Source organism: Haemaphysalis longicornis, unplaced genomic scaffold (genome assembly GCF_048455015.1).
Source record: "Haemaphysalis longicornis isolate Haplotype H1 unplaced genomic scaffold, Haemaphysalis longicornis Haplotype H1 scaffold_3, whole genome shotgun sequence".
In the NCBI taxonomy this organism is placed as follows: Eukaryota; Metazoa; Arthropoda; class Arachnida; order Ixodida; family Ixodidae; genus Haemaphysalis; species Haemaphysalis longicornis.
This window is the reverse complement of record NW_027526335.1, coordinates 87544958-87567968: the sequence shown is the minus strand read 5'-3', so window position 1 is coordinate 87567968 and position 23011 is coordinate 87544958. Positions and strand designations below refer to the sequence as shown.

The following is a 23011-nucleotide window of genomic DNA, read 5'->3' as shown; positions in this document are numbered from 1 at the left end:
GGTAGAACCTTCATTAGCTCGGCAAGATTTCGGTACAACAACGAGCTGGCAGAATCCTTGATAAGCTTTCGTGTACAAATATTTAGCTATGTTTCGTATACACACCAATGAAATATTCACTGTTTTCGGCGAGTTTTTCTACCCTCGTGTTTGTATAAAATTAGTAGTGAAGACTGCACGTCCTAACTCCTAATTTTAGTTTTTAAGGGTTACGGGGCAGATGTAAAACTTGCTTTTGGACCATAGCATGATAGCGAAGTTCTCATGCCTTATCATTGAATCTAATTAAGCAGGATGGTGCGGAGCAGGAGCAGGAGACAATACCACAAATTGCAATTTGTTCATAAACAACGCCGAAAGCAGGAATTATTTCAGAGCGCGTTTGACAGCATTATGTCCTGAGATGAGCACCTCTTTCACTCGGCGGCGAAGGACAAAACAAATGTTAAAACTTCTCTGTGCCACAGTGGCCCACAATCTGGATTTCTAGCGGTCATTGTAACCACGTATGGGGTGGGTCCAAGCCCTTGCGCTTGAACTGATTCTGACCCCCTGGCCCGCGGAAATTAACAAATTCATGATGGCGGAGTTTTTTTTTTTAATGCGAGAATCTATTTGCACGTCTGTCAGACACACAAGAGCATGCGAGGACTTTGTATCTTTTGGAGCCATTGGTCAATCCAATGGAAATATCGCCTCCCACAATTCTTCTTCGAATGTATAACCACGAAGCCTGCACTGCGTGCAACCTCCACTCCCCCATTTCCCCTCCATTATATTCTCCATGGTACCGACTGATTTCGCCCCATACACACCAGTTTCGAACATCGTGGATACACTGTGCTGGAAGCCTTATTACAGATGGAAAAGAAGGACGCCTTTGGGTTTGAGGAATTTATTTATTTGTTTATTTATATACTTTAAGGGCATCTAGGGCATTACATAAGGGGGGGTTTATACAGTAATCAGGGACAACAGCAATTTTTTTAACAAGAAAAGAAGAAGACAAGAAAACATGCGCAGGATACGCAGTCGGTCAACCAAAATAAGCAAAAAAGGACACATCAAGGTTTTCACAGGCGGGCACATTGAAAAAGCTGCACGACACGTTATACAGCAGCAAAAAAGTGGCAATGGCTAAGATTGTCCAACGCATTCAAGGAACGCAAATAATGCAGACTGGAAAGATGATTGCTGTGTATGCGTTACAATGCTGGCAGGCAGAGCATTCCACTTGGTTATCGACAATACAAGGGGTGAGTATTGGTGTTTTTTGTGCGAGAAAATATAGGTTCTATTTTATGATCATGGTCAACGCGTGCGGAAATGTACAAAGCAGGGTGAATGAACGTATGGCGGAACGGCGAATAACTGTGATATAATTTGTGGAAGAAAGATAAGCGGAAATATTTTCTGCTTATGGCAAGAGGTGGGAGATTTAAATTTTTCTTAATGAATGACACACTTTCATAGCGGGAATAACATGACAAAATAAATCGCGCGGCTTTGTTTTGAACAGATTCGAGCGTATCAGTAAGGATTGCTGTGTTGGGGTGCCATACTATGGAAGCATATTCTAGGGTTGTCCGGATTACAGTATTGTATGCGTGAAGTTTGGTGTCTTTGTTTGCAAGTTTCAGGCGGCGCTTAAGAAGACCAAGTTTCCGTAATGCTTTCGCGGTAATGTATTCTGCGTGGCTAGTCCAGGTTAGATCAAAGTGGAATAAAATACCTAGATATTTAATAGATGGAACTGTTTGAATTACTAAGTTGTTTATGACATACTCATTGGGCGAAGGATGTGCAACAGATGAAAAGCGTACGTGTTTGGTTTTGGTTTACATTTATTTCCATTTGCCATAAACGGCACCATTCTGATAATTTTGTCAAGCCGGACTGCAAGATGTTTACGTCGTTTGGTTCGGTTATTTCCTTGTAAATTACGCAATCGTCAGCAAAGAGACGCAGTGATGCTTCCCCCTTCTTCCAACAGATCCAGGAAAGGGGGGTGAGGACGGTATCGTTCCCAATTCCAAACGGACACGCGACTACAGATATCTGATCATTTGTGCGCTAAAGCTTCGAGCATTGATATAGGGAAGTTATACAGTCGTGTAACCCCTTCAAGCCTGTGGCGAGACGAGCTTTGTTCTGACCGCACACTCTGGCACCAGCAACTGACAACCTGAACAGAGGGCCTTCTTACGTAATAGGTGTTGGTTTGTGACGAGGACACGAAGCAAGGAAATGGGAAGGGAAACACTATAGTCGTCGTAAAGTTTAACCGTTCGAGGCACTCAGATGGGATGGGCGGGATTGCGGGAAGAGAAGACGGTGTCCGCAAGACGTGCACGTGCTTTGGTCGCCGCAGCACTACATGACGGTGCAAGGCATGACGGTGCTGCAGCCCAAGCTGCTGTCCAAGTTCCTGTGCCTGGAGATGGACGACCCGGCCATCGGGCTGCTCGTCGGCTCCTCCAGCTTCATCTCGGGCATCGGCACGCTCATCCAGACCACCACGGGAGTCAGGTGCGCCCCGCTTATCACGGCCACGTTTACTGCTAGAGGGCCCCCGCAATTTAATGCGAGCACAGAATACCGTTCCTTCCTTTCGCTTTCTATCTCTATCGCCTTCGTTCTCGTTTGGATTTGGAGTATCGGAGTTTCGACAACCTACTGATGACCCAGGGGTGCTACAGCAAATATTTTGACTGAAAAATTTGTTTCTATGGCTTAAAAGTAACAAGAAGACAGAATACAAGTTCGGGTTTTTAAACAAGGCCGCCTTGCGCTGAACTAGTTTTCTCGCGAACCGCAAACTAATCATCTAGATATTAAGGAAAAGGGACGAAAGAGAGGAAGGACTCACCAGCCAAAGTCCCGTCCGGTCTTTATGACGTGACATTATCTTGGAGGCCGCCGAACGAAGCCACCGCCGAGACACATGTCTGGGCGATTGTAGTGGAGCCTAAAGTTCAGTTAGTTCGTAATACTTGAATGCTAACCAGCAGTTACCACGTCGATAACTGTTGTATTGCTTTTTCTATTGCATCCCTTTTGACGTCATGTAACACGAAATTTCAAAGTTTTACAGTATTCCTTGCATTTCTTCAGTTAAAAAACGTTTTTATGGCTGGGATGTAGCTTAGTGAGTTACCAAAGGCTAGTTTGTTCACATTAAACAAGGCTAGATTTTTTTTCTTCACGACTCCTTTAGGCAAAGTCTATGTACAGGTAGTGGAAAACGCAAAAAGCGTGACCATACGATTGGGGAGAAGCAACAACGCAAGCATGTTCTGATTGATTGATTGATTGATTGTAGGGTTTAACGCGCCGACGCAACGCAGGCGATGAGGCGCGCCGTAGTGGAGGGCTCCGGATTAATTTTGACCACCTGGGGATCTTTAACGTGCGCCGAAATCTCGTACACACGGGCGTTTTTGCTTTTCGCCTCCATCAGAAAAGCGGCCGCCGCGGCCGGGAATCGAACCCGCGACCTCGTGCTCAGCAGCGCAACGCCTTAGCCACTGAGCCACCGCGGCGGGTGCAAGCATGTTCTTACGTAGTCGAACATGCCACCGTAATACCCAGGTTTCACCGGTAATGTACGACAGGGGAAAAAGTGGAATACGAAAAAAAAGTCAGTGTTATTTTGCTTCACTGTCTAGTCATCGCGTTCCTGCAGCTTGACACGTTTTGTACCTAGCAGCTTCTGTTTCGTGTCTCGTCATTTTCCATTCACCTTCTTTCTTGTTAATTTTCACGCTGCACCGGATCGGCTGCGGCGCAGAGGGCTAAAGGACTACGCGTAATAAATCAATTGAAATGCAAAACAGTGTTTGTTATGTTCCCTTTGGCAACGTTCGGTACGCATTACGCTTGTCAAGGTGCGCGGCAGTTTCGTATGGTGTTACGATCTTTGTCAGAGGAAAGCGTGCGCACATCGGGTGGGATTGCAGGCTTCCGGTGGTCCAAGGTAGCGCCCTGGTCCTGGCCTCGCCGGCTCTTGCAGAGCTGAAATTTGACACCGTCCCTTGTCCGGAAGGGAACGCCACCACCGACGACGACGTATGGATGTCCAGAATCCTCCAGGTAGCGGCTGTGTTATACACGCTCGGTTTCAAACTTTGTGAACAGAAAATGCTCACACACCTTCAAGAAGCAAGCTCATTGACCCTTTCAGCACCAGCGCCCCTTACGCCGTATATCTCGGCTGCGCACGGCGCTTGAAAAAGCGCGCGTTTGGCGCTCAGCGCGTCAAGGCATAACGGTGGATGGCGCCAGCCTTCACTGAAAACTGAAGACAGAGCAGGGAAGCAATCCAGAGGAAACTGTTTTAAAGGCATAGTCTTTCTGGTCTGTCTGTCTGTCTGTCTGTCTGTCTGTCTGTCTGTCTGTCTGTCTGTCTGTCTGTCTGTCTGTCTGTCTGTCTGTCTGTCTGTCTGTCTGTCTGTCTGTCTGTCTGTCTGTCTGTCTGTCTGTCTGTCTGTCCGTCCGTCCGTCCGTCCGTCCGTCCGTCCGTCTGTCTGTCTGTCTGTCTGTCTGTCTGTCTGTCTGTCTGTCTGTCTGTCTGTCTGTCTGTCTGTCTGTCCGTCTGTCTGTCCGTCCGTTCATCCGTCCGTACGTCCCTCGATTCAGCCATCCGGTCAAAAGTTAAAAGAATTCTTGAACGAGAATTATATATCCGAAAACTTATCCGAACCGTGATATCTGGAAGCATTATTTATACTTGTAGAATTGTTGAGCACACATTAAACATTAGGCATATTTGAGGCAAGACATCAACGCACAACTAGTACTCGCGGTGCTCTTCTAATTGAAAATAAACACGTTCTTGATATTTGCGATAGCAAATAAAACAAAGCGTTTAAAACAATATATTGACCCGAAAAGGCTAAAAGCGCTCGCCGGAGCGTAGACCTCGAGGCAGCGTTCCAAGTTCAACAGTAACAAAAAGGTTCCAGTAAATGGCAGGAGCAGTAGAACGCGGGAAAATTGAATTAACTTTAACAAACCTCATTCGTGTTTATCGTGGGAGTATCGAACGGGAGGAGGGGAGCACGAGAAGTAGGCGGAGTAGAGAATTTGAATTGAATTTGAATTTAATTTTATTTACAAAGCGTGAGCATGAAATGTGAAGGGGTACAGCGGCACTGGGAGGTCCCAAGGTAAGAACCGCAGGCGGGACCACTCATGATGGTTTTAAAATAAAATAAAAAATATCCCGCCACAGTACAACACAACGTGAGCAAATAAACACTCAGCATAAAACCGAGAACGACTGATACAAAAACCAAAGAAACAATATTACGCTAATAAGCAGGAACACTAAAAAATTCCCCGCATTTCCCCGAGGGGAAGAATGTGAAAGTGCGAATGCACGAGTTGAATTTGCGCGGTTCGGTAATGTTCGCGAAAGAGAGATCACACACACACACAACTACAAAGAAAGAAAGATGCATTTATTCACAGACACCTATTTGTGTTGTCGTTGTACTTGAATGCTAGAGCGGATCTCAGCTTTGAAATTTCGTGTCAGTACTCCTTTAAGCAGGTGCATTAGCCCTTCTCACACCCGATTCTTGGCCAATCCCCCACGTGGGTATGTGCCATGTCAGCGGCCAGGCAGCGCGCGCCCATCTCCCCCCGTTGCCAAGGAAGACGAGGAGATTCCTGGCCAATCCCCCACGTGGGTATGTGCTGTGTCAGCGGCCAGGCTGCGCGCGCCCATCTCCACGTGCGCGGACATCGCCGGTGGACGCAGGTTCAGGGTCGCTTAAGAAGTGCATTGCACTTAAAACAACACTGAATTCAACTCCAACCTATTCACAAATTGCGATATGAATGCCATAGTCACAAAGAAACACACATAATACTCCAGTTGTAATTCAGTCAAACAGAAGTGCCTAACAAGAAAGATTTGTTTAGATGAAAAAACCCGTAGTGGATTAGATTTATTATCAGGGGCTAGTGAGTTCCAGAGTGAAATGGCGGAAAATCTAATCGTATGTTTGCTGTACTTAGTGAATATGCACGGAAGTAGCAGATTGTGGCGTGAAGCAAACCGCGTTGAATTGAGATTAGCAGTGATGCGTTGAGGGAAAATATCTAAAGCAAGGCGATCGTCTATCTAAGGAAAATACCTAAGGCGAGGCAGTGCGCAGGCTTCAACAGCGCACAACGCGACGACGCGCCGTAGCAGTTTCCCGCACAGCAATAGAAATGTGAGGTGAAGACCACCTAAGCTAAAACGTGCAAGTCACTTCACACTACTATCGAGAATACCGCGCGGCCACAACCCTCTTCAGCATCGCAGCGCCTTTGACGGCAGCGGCGTCTGAGTCGTCGTCTCTCCGAATCTTCGAGAGGGCTTTTGCTTGCGTGAATGCTAATGTGTCGGCGCCTGTTCTAACATTTATATTGAAGGCTGTAAATAGAATTTATTTCCCACGAGAGAGCAATGCGCCTTCAGGTCCTGCTGAAAACGTTTATCTGCCCGTTCGAGTTGGCATATCGTAAGCGCGCCAGTGTGCTGCTTCCAGTTTCATCGCTTTTCTCTACTAGCCATTCATTAAACCAGTTAAGTTCTGCTCTTGGCTCTGAGTCACCGGAGCGAAGGCAACTCCTCTGCAAGTCGCTATCCCACCACGCTACCGCGACATGACGGAAGGCCGTTCTTGTACTCCTTCGACCATGTAACAGTGCACTGGACGTGTACGCCAAAGGGCTGTTCCTTGAAAAGGGGCGAGATGACTAGCGACTTCCATTCGACGAGTCATAAAATCGTTCTACCGCAAGTGTCCGTAAGAATAGCCGTTTAAAACATCGGGTGCTTCGCTATGTGTACCCGGACAGGACGTGCTCAATTTGGAGCCTGGCTGTGCTGCAGGTGCAGGGAAACATCGCCATGGGTGCCATCACGGAGCTGTTCATGGGGGCCATGGGCTTCGTGGGCGTGCTACAGCGGTGGGTGACGCCGCTCACCATGACGCCCATCATAACGCTGCTGGGCCTTTCCAACATGTCGGCTGCCACCGAGCCAGCCAGCACCAACTGGACCATCGCTGTCATGTAAGGTCTTGTGTGCCGTGGCCCGACATGTCCGTTTAGTCAAGCGAGTTTTCACGTTGTATCTTCTCTACTAGCCCTGAGCGCTTCATTTGCTGTTTTGACTGAATAAGACCGCGTGCTATTGAGCTCAAGGACGCTATATCGATCCCGGCCGCCGCGGCCGATTTTCAAATGGAGGCGAAATTTTAGCCCATGGTTAAGTTCCAGAGTCGGTCACAGCTATTCCAGATACCTTGGTGCGGCTTACAGCCCAAGTGAGCTTCGGCGCGTAAAACCGCAAAATTTGAAGGGGAAAAGACGGGGAAAATATGCTCCATGACATAGAATAGCATAATATACCGTATTTACTCGCATAATGATCGCACTCGCGCTATGATCGCACCCATGAAGTTCGTTGTCAAAATACCACTTTTCTTTATTTTCCGCGCAATGATCGCACCTTGAGCTTGCCGCGGCCATATGTCGTATGTGTGCCAATTCTAGCTGACGATGGTCGTGCTTACCTATGTTTCCTCCTCCTTCAACGCGGACATGGCTACGTTATTCCCGCAGACTTGCCGATATTAGCGATATCGGCAAGCATGAGTTCATCATTGGTGCGGAAGAAACTCTCACTAAATGCACATAATGTACTCCCAAGACAAAGAAAAAAAAACGCGCTCAGCTTGGTGCGTCGGCAGCCGTGTCTTGTTTTGATGTCCCGCACTGTGACAGCAGCAGCCGCTATTGATTGACCTTTACTCACCTCGCAGCAAAGTCGTTCCGGCGCGTTCCGTAATTCATTAAAAAATCGCATTTTGCGTCACTTTGCAACGCGGCTGGCGGTGGTCCGTGGGGCTTCAATTATGTTTTTATTTATTATATTTATCATGTTCATAAGACCTATCGTAAAAATTCTGAGCTGCAACTTGCTTGCGTTTTCTGCGCTGAAACTTTTTTGGAGAAAAATTTACCTCACGTAATGAACGCACCCCTAAATTTGCATCATATTTTTGTGAAAAAAAGTACGATCATTATGCGAGTAAATACGGTATATAATGTAATATATGTAATATAATATAATATATCATAATATAATATATTATAATATAATATAATATAATATAATATAATATAATAATATAATATAATATAATATAATATAACATAATATCCCTGCTCAATCGTTGCAGCACCGCCACCCTCATAACCCTCCTGTCTCACTACATGACTCCGTGGCGCCCGACGTCCGAGGTGGTGGCCGTGAAGAAGCTCAACGACTGCATCACCTTCCTGTCCATCGTTCCGGTAAGAGGACAATGCGAGCACGCCTCTTGCGGCAACTTTCGCACCGACTCTTCGCCCTCGCCTTGGCGCAGATCTTCGTCACCGTGTTGGTGGTGTGGCTCATCTGCCACATCCTGACGGTGCACGACTTCTTCCCGGAAGACCACGCCGGCCGCACGGACCACATGGCGAGCGCCATAGGGAACGCAACCTGGTTCCGGCTGCCGTACCCGTGTAAGCGCACTGCGACTTTCAGCCGCATCGCTAGCTCCTAGAGGACCGTTGCGGAGCTCCAGTGTTTTCAAGGGACTCTCTGAAACACTTCGATAAACGCTTTCACTGTTTCCTTCGCGTCTGGAAGCATTGCGAGAGCTATAGTTATCGCCAGCATGGAGCGGCACTGCGTGATTTGCTCGTCGCAGCAGATACGCCTTCCACTTCGGCTTTGCTCTTGTGGCTTTCTTTTTAAAGTGGCTATGGAATGCGTTCATAGCTGCAACTGAAGGAAAGCCGGCCAATAGGCGCTACATGGCCTTAATGACGTAATTCCAGCTGTCGAAGAATTCCAAGACCCGGAAAGAGAGAAAAGTCTCTTGAGCAAGTTTCCAAGTTATATGTTGGCCATACAGTAGCCGTTCTTGGCTGAGGTACACTCTGACCCCCTAATCTAAGTACTGGATGTGTCGGTGGATTACGTTCTGCAAGCATTTAAAATTTCGAGAAACGTTCAAAAATGTGTTGCGGGGTGCCTTCACACAACGGCGGGGGGGGGGGGGGGGGGGGGGGGTATGTAAAACGTATGCCCATCAGTGAAACACGGAAGTATCTGATTTATGTTCGAAACTACAGTAAACCGTCGCTATAAAGAAACCATCTGGAAAGAAAATTGCAGTTTTGAGTTGTTTGCTTTATTTGACCACAAAGGAGTGCGCACACAAACAAAATAAATAACAAATCAAATGAAATCAAATTTATTATCCAGCAGTACATACAGAGGTAAAATGGGCTCGCCAAAGCCAACAGGTAGGCTTGTGCGGCGTCGCCCGGCAGCAGCGGCCTTCACTTCTGTAAAAAGCCCTCATTGACAGCGATAACCGGAGGTAAAAAAAAGATAAGCAAACAAAAAAAGGAAGAAAAAAATGAAAAGGAGGGAAAAGGAAAGAAAAAAAAAACAATAGAAAAGACGAAAACAAATAGACAAGCAAGAATACAATAAATCAAGATGAGTTCTAGCTACATGGGGGGCATTTTCCTCATCACGAAGAAGCAATTAGAGAACAAAAAATTAACAAACTGTCACCACACACACATAACATACTTCAGCAGACTTCTAATGCTACAATAGCAGCACGCAAGTGTTTACAACAACAGCCCAATGCAGTTGAGGAAAATAGGGAAAAGCTGCTTTAATGCAGCTTTACTAAGCCCCACTTCCCATGAAAGCAAAATAATTGGCTTCGTTTTCAGGGGTAATTCGTTAAAAGCGGGAATGTTTTGTTCTCTGTGCTGCCACTGGGACCGGGAAAACTTCGAATAACACAATAATTCGTATAAAACGATGCGGTTATGGCGGCGGTTTACTCCCGTCAGAAACTTTCGTGAGCCAGAGTGGATATATTGTTCCTCTGCTTGTTTTTGCGACCGTACAATTTCCGGTTCTAATGGATTTCTCGCGTGCCGGATGTTGCCGGCTGTATCAGAATTTCAGTACATTTTATTTCTTCCTGGCCAGAAGGAAAACCGGGGTCTACGCTCGGCTGGCACCAAAGGTGTTCTCATTGTTTCGAATTAACGTGGTTCCACTAAAGGGTAGCTAACCAAGTCAATGTCAGTGATCTTACACGAGATACTGAGTATCGTAAAACACTGCCTCATCCGCAGTCCCATCTGATGGCTGCCCCGCATAGATGAACCGGTAAAGGTGACTATATATTAACCTACGAAAAATGACAGTTACGGCCAGGAAATGTCCCAAACGGCAAACCGGGTCCTGCATTTTTTTTTTTCAAGGATCAAGGAACATTTTATGACAGCCATCACTGAAGCCGCAGAGGAGGCTGAAGCAAGACCACCCGGAAAGCTATTTTCGGCATCACCGGAATCAGTATTAAGAATGTTGAGGCTAGGAGTTCTTTTTATTGGCTTCCAATTTAGCTGATGCTTCCGGTATGCAACTTGTCCTGTTTATCAACAGTGGATGCCTTATAAATGTTAGGGTGGATCAGAAAAAAAATTCAGTTCATAATATCCTGATTTCTGCCTACATTTTAACCTTTTACGGGCCTCATCCTCAAAAGGTCGAAGCTGAAGCAATTCAGTAGCGAAGGGCAAAACTAGTGTTGTTAAAATTAAGATATATTATCTTCATTTATCTATTACTCTATAATTTTTTACAGAGAAGAAATAGCGACCCTACCGCGCATGTAGTAACTGCAGAACAGCGTGATGAGTGGCAGCCGCCCTTTGGCGCTTTTAGGGCCACAACCGAGAGACTGCGATGACGACCCTACGAGTCGTATCAAGTAGTTCTATAGAGACGATGAGACCATCCATGGGCGAACACGAGTATGCGGACAATGGAATGGGGCAGGCAATCAGTGGTTGTCTTGCAGCAGATTCAACGATGCCCTTTAAGGCGCATTCCGCCTGTTTTGCCACCTAGCACAAAATGTGTGCTAACATTGCATATTCTATAGTCACCGCTATGACAAAATGGAAAACCCTATTTCCAGGTGAGACAAAATATACAAGCCCTGCATTCCTTTAAAGCTGTACGCAAATCTAGTACACAAAACTACGACATTGCGACGTCGATCGCCAATGGTGTCGCGAGGCTGTGGTAACGTGTCGCCCTGAGGCCCATGAATACGGGTTGAAATCGCAGCGCCTCTCGTGAATTATTCTGACATCTGCGCCTCAAATCTCCGCCTCCGCACGCGAAAAAAATATTGGAGATTGGTACTACTGAGCACGTATTTGTCCACTGAGATTTCAGCGAAAGCAACTCCTTCATAAATCCATAAATTCGACCTTTAACGTTGCCACGCAGCCACAACAAGTTTTCTAAGCGTGGCGCGATTTCGCTGAGCACATCGCGCTGGCTGTTCGTCCACAGTCCAGTGGGGTGCCCCGACCCCTCGCTGGGAGTCGATGCTGGCGACGACGTTCGTGAGCTTCATCAGCATGACGGAGACGGTGTGCGACTACTACGCGTACGCCGTGGTGGCCGGCCTGCCTCCGCCCCCGCAGCGCGCCATCAACCGCGGCATATTCCACGAGGGGCTCAGCTGCCTGCTCGCCGGATTCCACGGCTCTGGCATCGCCTGCGGCTCCCAGGACCTGCAGCTGGGACTCATGGCGCTCACCAAGGTGCCTGCAACACTTCGCTTCACCTGCGTGAAACTTTTCAGCCGTTTGGGGCTTCGCATTATCGAACTTTTCTCGCTACAGCTTGTTGGCTCTTGTGTCCAACTATTAATAATTTGTGAGAGGTTCTAGAAAAAAACATCATCCCCGATTTGGCCGCAGACCGAAGGGCATGTCATGTGCTTCCATTAGATTCCTTGTTCCTATCGTGAACCATGCAATTTAGGACAGTCATATGGGCCATCTTCACCTCAACGTATTCGATTGACCAATCAGTGCAGCCAGAAATGACCCTACGGCGTATGGCGATGTCGAGCATACAATTTAAGTCAAAAGTTCAGTCAGTGCTGCGGCGTCTGGCAAAGCAAGAATGACGTCCTCAATCCCATTTTTCGAGTCGAGTGACGCGCACGTTGCTGCCATTCGCCGATTTTGTTTTCTTTGTGGCATAAATTGGCCGCCCAAGCGCATTGTGGTGAAGCTGAAGAGCAGGATTGCCTTAGCGTGTTGCGGAGGCATGAATGAATTAGTGACTTTAATCCAGAGAGGAGGCTAAAAAGCCCTGTAAGTAGAGGAGAGAAAAAAGACTGGGAAAGACGTCACAAATCTATTGTAATAAAGGCAACGATGTTAGGTTCAAGAATAATAGTAGTCGTACGTCTCCCGAGGTCCCATCGGAGCAACACACACTCTGGCGTTCCCCTGCGGGCGGGGGGTGTACGGCATAGTCTTTGGTGGCACATATGGCTGGTGTGGTGAGATGGAAGCGCACAGGGGTTCTTTTGTGAGAACAGAGAGGGGAAAAAGAAACTCGTTGCTGTGATTTTAGTTAGTTTATTTTTTACCGTGATAAGCCTTTATCACGCTCTTAGAGGCAGTAGGCGCACAAACACACTAGACGCAAAAGCACAAAAAAGTGAACTCTGGACGATCAAATGAAGGAGAAAACAATGCAAATCTACCACGCGCCTTTGCAAAAGCCCGTAAAAAGAAAAGCAAATAAAAGAGAACATTCTCAACTATGGGTTTTAGTTAAATCGAGTGTTTTACTTGCGAAGTCGTCAAGTAGTCTTTCCCGCTCCCTTTGATACCTTTCGGCTTGGCCGCTCGCCACTAACGCAGTGGAGGTACTCATCTAACCATCATGACGCTCATCTCAGGCCCCCACTGCTTACCCCCCAGTTGACTGTGGTAGCTGCTGTGCCCTCACGCGCGTGTCTGCGCATGCGCGCGCAGTGCGCCAGCCTGCGCGTGGTGCAGGTGGCGGCGGTGATGATGATCCTGTTCGGGCTGGTGAACAAGGCGAGCGTGTTCGTGCTGAGCATCCCGACGCCCATCGTGGGCGGCCTGCTGATCGTGCTGCTGGCCACCGTCACGGGCGTGGGCCTGGCGCACCTGCGCTACGTGGACCTGACCTCCTCGCGCAACGTGTTCGTCGTCGGCATCTCCCTCATCCTCGGCATCGTCATCCCGCGACACCTGGGCGAGGCCGACAAGTTCACCATGACCCGTGCGTTGGCTCGCCGAATCTCAGCTTGTACACGCCTAAATTTGTCGCCCAAACTGTGCCATCCTCATGATCGTTCCGATGCTTTTACCTGGAAATGAACTCAGGGGCGTACATTGCAGCGGTCGTGAATTAAGCCTGCCATGTACGCCTGCGATACGGGGGCTAAGGTTCTCTGTTTTTGCCGATGGAAAGGAGAAGCGAAATGCATTGTCTTTGTTAAAAGCGCTCAAGTCATACTCCATCTACTGCAGTGCGTCTTTTTTTTATCGCCTAATACAAAATTTGCTCCTCCCCACCCACCAAAAGAGAAATTAGAAGACACTGCTCATACGTAGTGCATACGTTTGCATAATGCTCGTAGCAGTTCCCTATAAGTATAGCAGGAGTAAGAAGAAAAAAAACTGGCAAATTTCTTTAAGACACGCATGCGTCCGCTTTTGCATAATATGTTTTCGTTAGTTCCCATCGATCACAGACGCAAACTGATAAAGAATTTTGAATGAGCAACCGCGATAGCCCCCTGGCTATAGATATACCCGTCAAGGTAACCACAAGTTATGTTTGTTCTGAAGATACCTCCCCAAACCGTTCGCATGACAACATTCATAACAAAGAAGAGATCCAAAAAAAAAAAACGGAAATGTTGATGTACATGACTTTTTCTATTGCGTCTGTGACATTCTTAGTTTCGTTAAAGCGTAGCAGTTTGGAAGCAACAGAATATGAGAAATGTTTTATTGTGGGTAATACAGGCGGCGAACTTATGAGCGACAACGCCAAAGCAGCCTGTCACCGTATTTCAGTCCCGTGAAGGTTTGAGACACTAATTTAAACAGTGCATTTGGCGGGAAGTTTACTAGAACTCAATGCTTAGGTTTAGTGCAAATATACATACGCTGTAGATTCACATACAGCGGTCCGAAACAAAACATAGCCACCCAAATTGGTCGCATATACACATGAAGTATAGATGTGATTTGTCGTCCTATTTATTTTTATTTTTTGTCCAAGCAAAGTATTCATTTTTGCGATAAAGGTATTACAAACATTTTGTATACAGAAGGAGGTCCTATAGTCGGAGATTGAATTACACCTCCCATAGAAGCGAACGTATCAAATAATTGGGGCAGCAAAATTACAAAAAGAAAAGGCAGAAATTTGGTATTGCACTAGTGCTCGCAGATTATTGCTATTGTCGAGAAATTAGCCTGTTTTGTCTGGAATGCATACAATTGGATTTGCTTCGGGACAATTTTTGTGTCCCGAAAGCAGTCACAAACGTCCTAGGCTTTCCGTCAAAAGAGGACCCTGTTTAATGTCTTCATCGTTATCAGAGTAAGCGGCATATACGCTTACAATCGTCTCATCTGGCTTTTAGAAATCAAAGTGGTCGACAAGGTAATCTACGCCTTCTTCTCGACGGGATCCGTGGTTGGTGGTTTCATTGGCTGCTTGCTGGATCACACCCTTCCAGGTAACTCTTTTCTTGTATTTTTCGCGCGGGACCAGGAATTGAAAACCCGCTACAACCAGTATAGTAATCGCACTGATGCCTAAAAACGTCGCGTATTCGCAGTTTCGCGCCGGTGAGATGTTGGAATATTTTTATATTTCTCGGTATTGTTTGTACTTCTTAAAAACTCCTCACTTCACAATCTACAAAATGAGTCGAGGTGGTGATAAATGTCATCCTGCCTGAACAAGTTATTTAGGCGTAGCTGCCGGCGAATTTGTAAATTAAGGCTCACCTTTCAAATATGCACTAAAACTTTCATACAGAGCTTCCTACTGGGCGGGCGTTTGCTGGTGAAAAAGAATGTGCAACGACTGTACGAAAATTTTCGGAGCCTTCTTTACACGTTTTCTTATTCCTTTTGTGCCTGTTTGTTGTAGACGCTTGCACAACTTTGAGGTCACGTCACGAACCGCCGTATGTCGGTTTCGGGCATACGCATAAAAAATATGTAGTTCCCATCCTTATCTGCTGCCATGACGGTGTTGCTGGAGTTAGCCCAAAGTTCATTTGCGTTATAAAGTTGGCTTTGCAGCAATACGTTTCCGGCCAGTCCCATGCTCACAGTTAAGTCCAAAAACACCTTCCCATGTAGTGTTTTTGCTGTAAAGAAAAAAAAAAAGCCGTTCCACTCAATGTGAAAGCTGTCGGAAGTTCAGAGCAGTGCTTCGCCATAATGGGCTGCAGCGCCGTTATCCGCTCACTACCGCCACCCAAAGCATTTCAAATTTCCCGCCTTCGCAGTGCTCGCACGACCCCTGCCTGAAACTGCACCAGCGGGAGCTCTGTTCTTTTTGTGCTTGCTTTAATTTCGAATGCTGGAGCTGTTTTGCGTCATTTCGAACGCGTAATTCGTTTCTTACGCGGCTGGAGCCTTACTGCGTCATTTCGAACACGCCATTTTTTTTCTTGCGTGGCTGCCTTTGTCGCGTACTATCGTAAAAACCAATCCAACGAGCGTTCCTAAGTAAATGAACGCGGGGGCGGCTGGTTATATACACAGATTTTGCCTGAAATGTACCTGCAGTTTTCTTTGCGCTAAATAACGACCAGATGTATGACAAACGCCAGCGGTTCACGAGGTTCCAACGGTTATGACTATTTAAACCACGTGGTTTTCGAAGCCTCAGCGTGACCACCCGACGACGGTACAAGAGGCTCTACTTGGGTCTGTTATCTCGTTGCACCACCCGATTCCGGCAGTCGCATCGAGCGTTAGCAAGCTACGACGACAAGGCGAGCCCATTAAGTGCTCTGCCTTTAAAAGAAACCAATGTCTACGTAGTGCAAAGCCGTATATCGACTTCTGAGACTCGTTCCGTCTCATCTGCGCGCGCAGGCACGGAGGACGAGCGGGGAATCTTGAAGCTGCGCGAGTGCTTCGACGAGGCCGGCGCCCGCACCATGGTGGCCAGGGACCCCCTCCGCCACTGGCAGTACTACAGCGTGCCATTCCTCGAGGGCCTGCTCAAGAAGTTCCCCTTCTTGCGCAAGCTGCCCATCATGCCCGAGCGGGAGGCACACGCCACGTTCATCGAGGACGAGTGACCGGGCCCGGGAGAGCCGGGAGGGCTTGTAGTTGTACAAGAAGAGAAACAGAAGTTTCTGTTACCAACTCACCCGCTTTTTTAATGCGTAGTGAGGGAGTGAAAGTCTTTTATTAACACAAGGAGTGCCCAGGGGCCAGAAGGGGGAGAAGGGGGAAAAGAGGAAGGGAGAGATAGTCACGAGAGGTGATGTTCACTTGAGGATCCTGGAGAGGAATAGTCAGTTCCTGAATGCGCAGATAGGAGTGGTAGATCCCGGCGAAACTACTTTTGCGAGGCCACTCTCGAGAGCGAAGCGCCCAAGGGAAGCAAGGAAATCGGGTTTGCTGTGTCTCGGGGGGGAAGGGGGGGGGAAGGGGGGGGTGGTACCTCGCTTGTATTGGGTAGGGTATTCAGCAGGTTGGGGCGGAAAGATTGGTACGCAGAGCGGTTCCAAATAAGGTGGATCAGATTTGCTATTATAGCTGTGTGGTAATATGGGAAGTAGGGCGAAGGATCACCCATAAGGTTATGCCATTTGCGTGTGATGTGGGGAGTCAATGCACAGCATTCTCTCGCTAGTAAGTAACCCGCGACCTTGGGGGCTACGGTCATCCGCGGAGTCCGTTCCACAGAGTCCTGCACTTATTGCATGAATTTAGCGGTGTTTAAATGTTCGCTCGCAACACTTTACGACATTGTGACATTCCTTTGACCAGCTGCAAAAGGCGACAGCCCATGGTTCTAAATTCAACTGCGTGGGTTCGAGCACGGGCCATTATACACGTCTGAGGCTGTGAAAGATTGAACTGAGTTGTACTTATTTTTTATAAATAAGTAGATCAATGGCGCACTTAAACGATTCTAAAGGCGCATTTAAATGCTGTTCACGCATGCCAACACCGCGCAAGTAGCCTTCGGGGGAGAGAGTAAACGTTTATTAAAGTCGATAGATTTAAGGTAAAACATAAGTACGTAGTTACCCGATTCTAACGCGCCCCCGATTCTAACGCGCACCCGATTTTCCTGGCAAAAAACGAAAAAACTTGCACCTCCGATTGTAACGCGCACGGAAATTGAGCAAAAAAAAAAACGAATGCAAGAGAAATGGGCGATTTATTTCCCGAAGTAATCTCACTCATCTCACTCCTCGTCGCTCTCCGCTGACCACAACAAGCGCGGTGCCGTCAAGCGCGTTCGCGATGCCACACACGCCTCGCACGCCCACCCCGCAAGCTTCTCCAGAAGCGCACGCTTCAGCCGACCGCTCGTTTTGAACGCGTGAGAGCCACTGCTGCCATTGCTGTTATCACGCGCGCAAGTGGAACGATTTGACGATTTGTATGAACGCCGATAGAAAAGCCTAGGCGCCTGTTTCCTGCGTCCAAAAAATCATTTCTAGAAGCTTTAGCACCATCTTGAGATGGCGATGGCGATGGGTGGGACAAAATTTCCGCTGTTTCGGCAGTTTCGGTTTCGTATCCGATTCTAACGGGCATGCGATTTTTCGGCCTATTTTTCCGGAAAAAAAGTGCGCGTTAGAATCGGGTAATTACGGTAAAACACAAGTACAGTCTTTGTCAAAATTTTGTGGGCCAAGCCGGAAACGCGCAAGCTGCCAACAAATCAATGTACAAGCTTACGTGGCGAGAAAGGGTGAAACTTTTTACGCAGGAAAGGTAGAGAAAACACCTCCCTTTCTTACTGCCTTAAAATCTTTTTGTCACATTAAAAGGTAGAGCCGATTCTTTGACTTCTTTGTGGTCAAGAAGGCTTGGGATTGGCCCACGAAACTTGGACAAAGGGTGTATGTACATTAACGAATATTACAGAGCGAGGGTTCCCATAATGCGGTGGCAGAGGCCCGTATAGAGCAGTACTGCATTCACACAAGGTAATGCACAACCCATAGTAGTGCTGAGACGGCACCTTGAAGAAACGACGCGACGAAGACAAGTTATTCGGAACACGGCTGACTTTAAAAAAAAGAAAACTCTTTTTATTCCGCTGCCGTCTGCGTTTTTTTTAACCTCCTGATAACCTCCTGCAGCATCTGGTGGTTGCGGTTCCGGTTTTGATGTCAAGCGATTCTACCACCGGTGGCTAACCTGTGACGTCAGCCAGTGTATATATGTGATGTGACTGAATAAATTATTCTCTTTGACTTGACTCTTCAACTCGAGCGCTCGTCTCCTGCTACGCCCCGGAGCCGTCGCCGACGCGACACCACACCTCCGTACCGATGCCGCCCTACATGACAGGTGGATCAAATGATGATGATGATGATGATGATGATGATGATGTGACTATGTTTAGCAGCTTCCTCGTTGTAACGGGAGAGGTATTTCGCACTTGCTCTCACCACCACTACAGCGATTCAAGCTTTTAACTGAGCTGTGGCGCTTAGGCCGGTTGGGTAGAGATCAAGAACAGATTGCTTTCACAACTCTCTGAGGGCAGTCTGTCTCGATCTTTAGTCTTTACACGACCAGCCTAAGCACCACAGCTCGGTTAAAAGCCAGAATCACTGCAGTAAGAGCGAGATCAAGTGCTAGAAACCTCTCCTCTTTGTAATAGGGTGGTATTGCACAGTGCCCTTAGTTGTAACGCTTCGTACTTTCCCCAGTAGCAGCCGATGCTGACCCTTGGTGAAACCACACTTTACTACAAATAGTGGCATGTGATGACACCTGGCGTAGCGAAGACGAAACTGTGCAACCACCAACACCGCGACGTTGATAAAAATTTCTAAGTTTGGACAACGCATATATATGAGAGCAGTATCGTACGGCACGTTGCCTCAGCTGATTTCGCGATTGCATTTCCCCGAGGTGGCAACACGAGGAGGCGTTAATCATAGAGTTTCATACAATTATATGAAACTATATGGCGTGAATCGTTTTTTCATCACATCGTGGGATGTTCGCCACACTCAAACCAAATATCCCGCATGCTACGGAAACACCATCATTATTGTACCCGCCATTCTCATAGTATCTTAATTGCCGCCGTTAGAAAAGCGTAATAACAGCGTTGTTTGGTGCTTCCGTAACATGCGGGAGCATTTGGCAGCGGCGTGACGAACATCCGACGATGTGATCAGTATCGTACGCACCATTCTCACCATCTTCTAATTTCCACCGTTAAATAAAAAGCTTAATGACAGCGTTTTTTATTTGTATAACTCCTTTTTTCCGTATGTGTTTTATATATGTTCCTTGTTAACCTTCTCTCTTATTTCCCTATTCCTATCCCCACGTACTCCTTCCTCCCCATCCCACATCCTCTACTCCAAGAGGCGTTCCGGTGCCCGCCTATAGGCTAGACAATCTGCGCCTGCTCGTGGACCTTCCTGTCTACCTGATTATCATACATACATACATACATACATACATACATACATACATACATACATACATACATACATACATACATACATACATACATACATGCATACATACATACATACATACATACATACATACATACATACATACATATGTTATTTTATTAACAGCGTTCCACTTTTATTCAGCGTTTCGGCTCTCTTTGCCCGCGTTTGCCTTGCGCCAGTAAAGCCCATAATCATCGCCATCATCATCATCATCAGGTTTTAAAAGAAAGTTAGTGGGCCTTCAAAGAGCACACTCTTAAAGTATATATGGTCCGACTTTAATCTGTTGCATCCTGCCTGAATGCACAGGTGGGATTTGACACGTGAAGCCCGGCTTCACGTGCAGGACTACGTAATTGTGCGCACGACAGAACACGCAGCAAATTATTGCTTGCTGATGGTCCACGGCGGCTTTATTTGTGAAGCATAAACGTGCTAATTAAAATTGTGCAGAGAATATATAAAACTCCTAGAGGCCCTAATGCTTACGTGCTTTGAAGGCGAAAGTCTAGCGCACTATTGTGACGGGCACTTTCATATACACGTCCACCCGTCGACACAGCAGTCACCCTATTTTACCGTTGTTAACCCATCTTTATCCACCTTATCATTTCAATTCACACTAATCCAACCTTAATCCATCTTAAGCCATCCTAATTTGGCCTAATATCACCTTAGTAATCCTTAGTAATGACTTCTCTCAATCCTTAGCCAATTATTGCTGTATCTGAATTCATAATAATTCAAATTAATCAATCTTAATACACCTTCATCTATTACGTTTAACGTCAGCCTAACGTTAATCCACCGTTGAAATAATTGTTGTCAATAACTTATAAATCATTAATTATTTTGCTAATCATTATTCATGCCTTATACAAGGCTGACATGCCTCGATTCGCCTGTGGCCTTCCTTGTGTGTTCGTGTGTCAGGGCTGGGCGTGAAGGCTGGGGCGTTGATGTGGCATGGCGAGACGAATTGAACTTACCGAAAGGAAACGTTTATTTGAACATTGAACGACACGACTGACCACGCCGGAGGCGGGCGCAAAAGGAGGACAAAACACGCAAGCGCGTCCCTGGCCTCACTTTGGCCTGGAGCTGCGTCGGCGTAATGGCAGGGAAGGTGGCGCTACTGATTAGCTAGCGATTATGGCATAGGCTGGCGCTCACACTCCACCGCAGTCTGGTTGGCCACGTCTCGTGGTCGAAGTTGTCGATACATTGTCCACAACTGTCACCACACTGACACACGCGGAAACACTGTCACACGCTTTACTCGAGCACAAATTCACATAGGTGGTTAAGCAGTCGTCGAGTGCGTTGTGGCCACTGAGACAGTTGCTGCGCTGCTGAGGCGAGTGTACACTGTGCTGCGTGCTTGCACTGGCAGTTCGATGCACACTGAAGCGTGGTAAGGGCATTTGCCCTTGCTTCGAAGTTCGTGAAAGGCGCGCCAGTCGTCCTTGCACAGGAGGCTGGCGACACTCTCTCAAGTTGATGAACTGTCTCATGACCCCGGCGGAGCTGCGTGCGGCACGGAGGATGCCACACACGCTGAGCACCAAGCAATCGATCGTCTTGTACCCAGACGCTGGATAATCGATGTTGCTGGGAGACTTTCGGGCATGGCCGTCGTCCAGTTGAAGCACATCGATGCCACTCACGAAGTGCTCAGCCAGGCGCTGGCACAAGTTGTCCTTAGTCTGTTCTGGTACCACAGGTGGCTGCGAGTTGGGCGGTGGCTGCAGTTGAGCAGGTGTCTGTTGCACAAGCCGTGGCTGGTTGGCTCTGTTGACTGGCTTGGAACCTGTAGGCGATTGGCTCGTGAGCGTTTTGCACTTTTTCTGGCCATTTACAAAGTTCTGGACATGTTGGGCTTGCTTTAAGCTGTTGGCTGGACGGAAAGTAGCTGGCGGGCGGCTCACAAACGGCGCTTCGATTTTTCCTGGTTGTTGGCAATTCTGCATGTGCTGAACTTCCGTTGTCAGAACTGGCCTGACATGAAACTCGGTTTCCTCTCCCACCCTGGTCAAGCGTACGGTATCCGGGAGGCTCAGAAGAAAGCGGAGAGAGTCGCAGAAGCCGTTTTGTTTGAATTGAAGTTCCTGGTCTTCACCCTATTTCAATTCGCACAGACGCTGAGGTAAAGTTAGCCGTTGCTTAAGTGAGATCAGCAAAGCACGGATGATGGCTTTGGTTTGTTTGTAGCTCATTAGATTTCCCCTTTAAAGACATGTTTCGCTTGGGTGCCTGAGTTTTCAGTAACTGCTTGCCTTCTGCATTGCACAGGTATGGGCTCCGACTGTAGGGCAACGCGGCAGCAGGTAGCACGTCAACACGGTGCTTCATATCAGTGAAATGGTCAAGGTCATCGTTGTGGCGAGCAAAAACAGCTTTGCGTTCGGCCAGTGTAGCTTTTATAACTGCGTGCTGGCGGGGAGTGGGCTGGCTGCGAATGCGGGACAATGGAATAGCCGCATGATGGCGCACGAACACCGTGTCGGATGCGACGGAGTCTGACGCGAGGGGAGGACTTTAGGGCAGCGTTTGGTCTGCTAACGCTTGTCATGGTGGCTGCTCTGGCAAAGGCGACGGATCATGTTGCAGGCAGTCTTTGGCACTGGGGCTGGCTTGAGGAAACAGGACTGGCGTAGTTGGGATCACAGCATTTGCCATTCTTGGGACTAGCTTTTAGTTTGCGATAATGGTGACATTCGTGGCTGCATGCTGCAACTGCGTTGGTTTCGGTGGCTCGAAGATGAGACGTGTTTGTGCTACCGCGAACTAGTCCTCACCAAGAATGAGGGGGAGTGTATTATCCTCTAAAACAGCATCTTCAACAACTCGTTTGACTAGGCCAGTAGATATCTCTAAAAAAGCTGAACCATCAGGAAGCACTGTGCCTCCTCCGACCACAGCAAGTGGGGGCTCAGTCCACGAGCGAGCGAACGGGGGGAAATGTTCGGGCGAGGAAGACAAAATGGCGCACCGGCTGTCGAACCACGATTGCAGGCTTAGTTATCGCGTTGGCGTACTTGCGTGGCTGCACAGAGGCTCGGGCGTCGACTGCGCCAGATGTGAGGATTGGGTGTGAAGGCTGGGGCGTTGGGGTGGCATGGCGATGCGAATTGGACTTATCGAAAGGAAAGCGTTTATTCGAACATTAAACGACACGACTGACCACAGCGGAGGCGGGCACAAGAGGACAAAACAAGCAAGCGCGTCCGAGGCCTCACTTAGGCCTGGATCTGCGTCGGCGTAATGGCAGGGAAGGTGGCGCTACTGATTAGCTAGCGATTGTGGCATAGACTTGCGCTCACATGTGCCGTATACAGACCGACGTCAGGGTCATGCAAAGAGGC

At 47.7% G+C, this 23011-nt stretch overlaps 1 protein-coding gene across 1 annotated transcript; it reads left to right on the top strand.

Moving 5' to 3' along the window:
• Positions 1-2371: 2371 nt before the first annotated feature.
• Positions 2372-16422, top strand: LOC144173319 (solute carrier family 23 member 2-like; the record flags this gene model as incomplete). The annotated part of the gene is given in 7 exon segments (XM_077701800.1): positions 2372-2529; positions 3960-4092; positions 6890-7071; positions 8244-8358; positions 12940-13213; positions 14592-14687; positions 16066-16422. Coding segments are annotated over 7 exon segments (1167 nt in total), but the record flags the coding sequence as incomplete, so codon positions are not given.
• Between the last annotated feature and the right edge of the window lie 6589 nt (positions 16423-23011).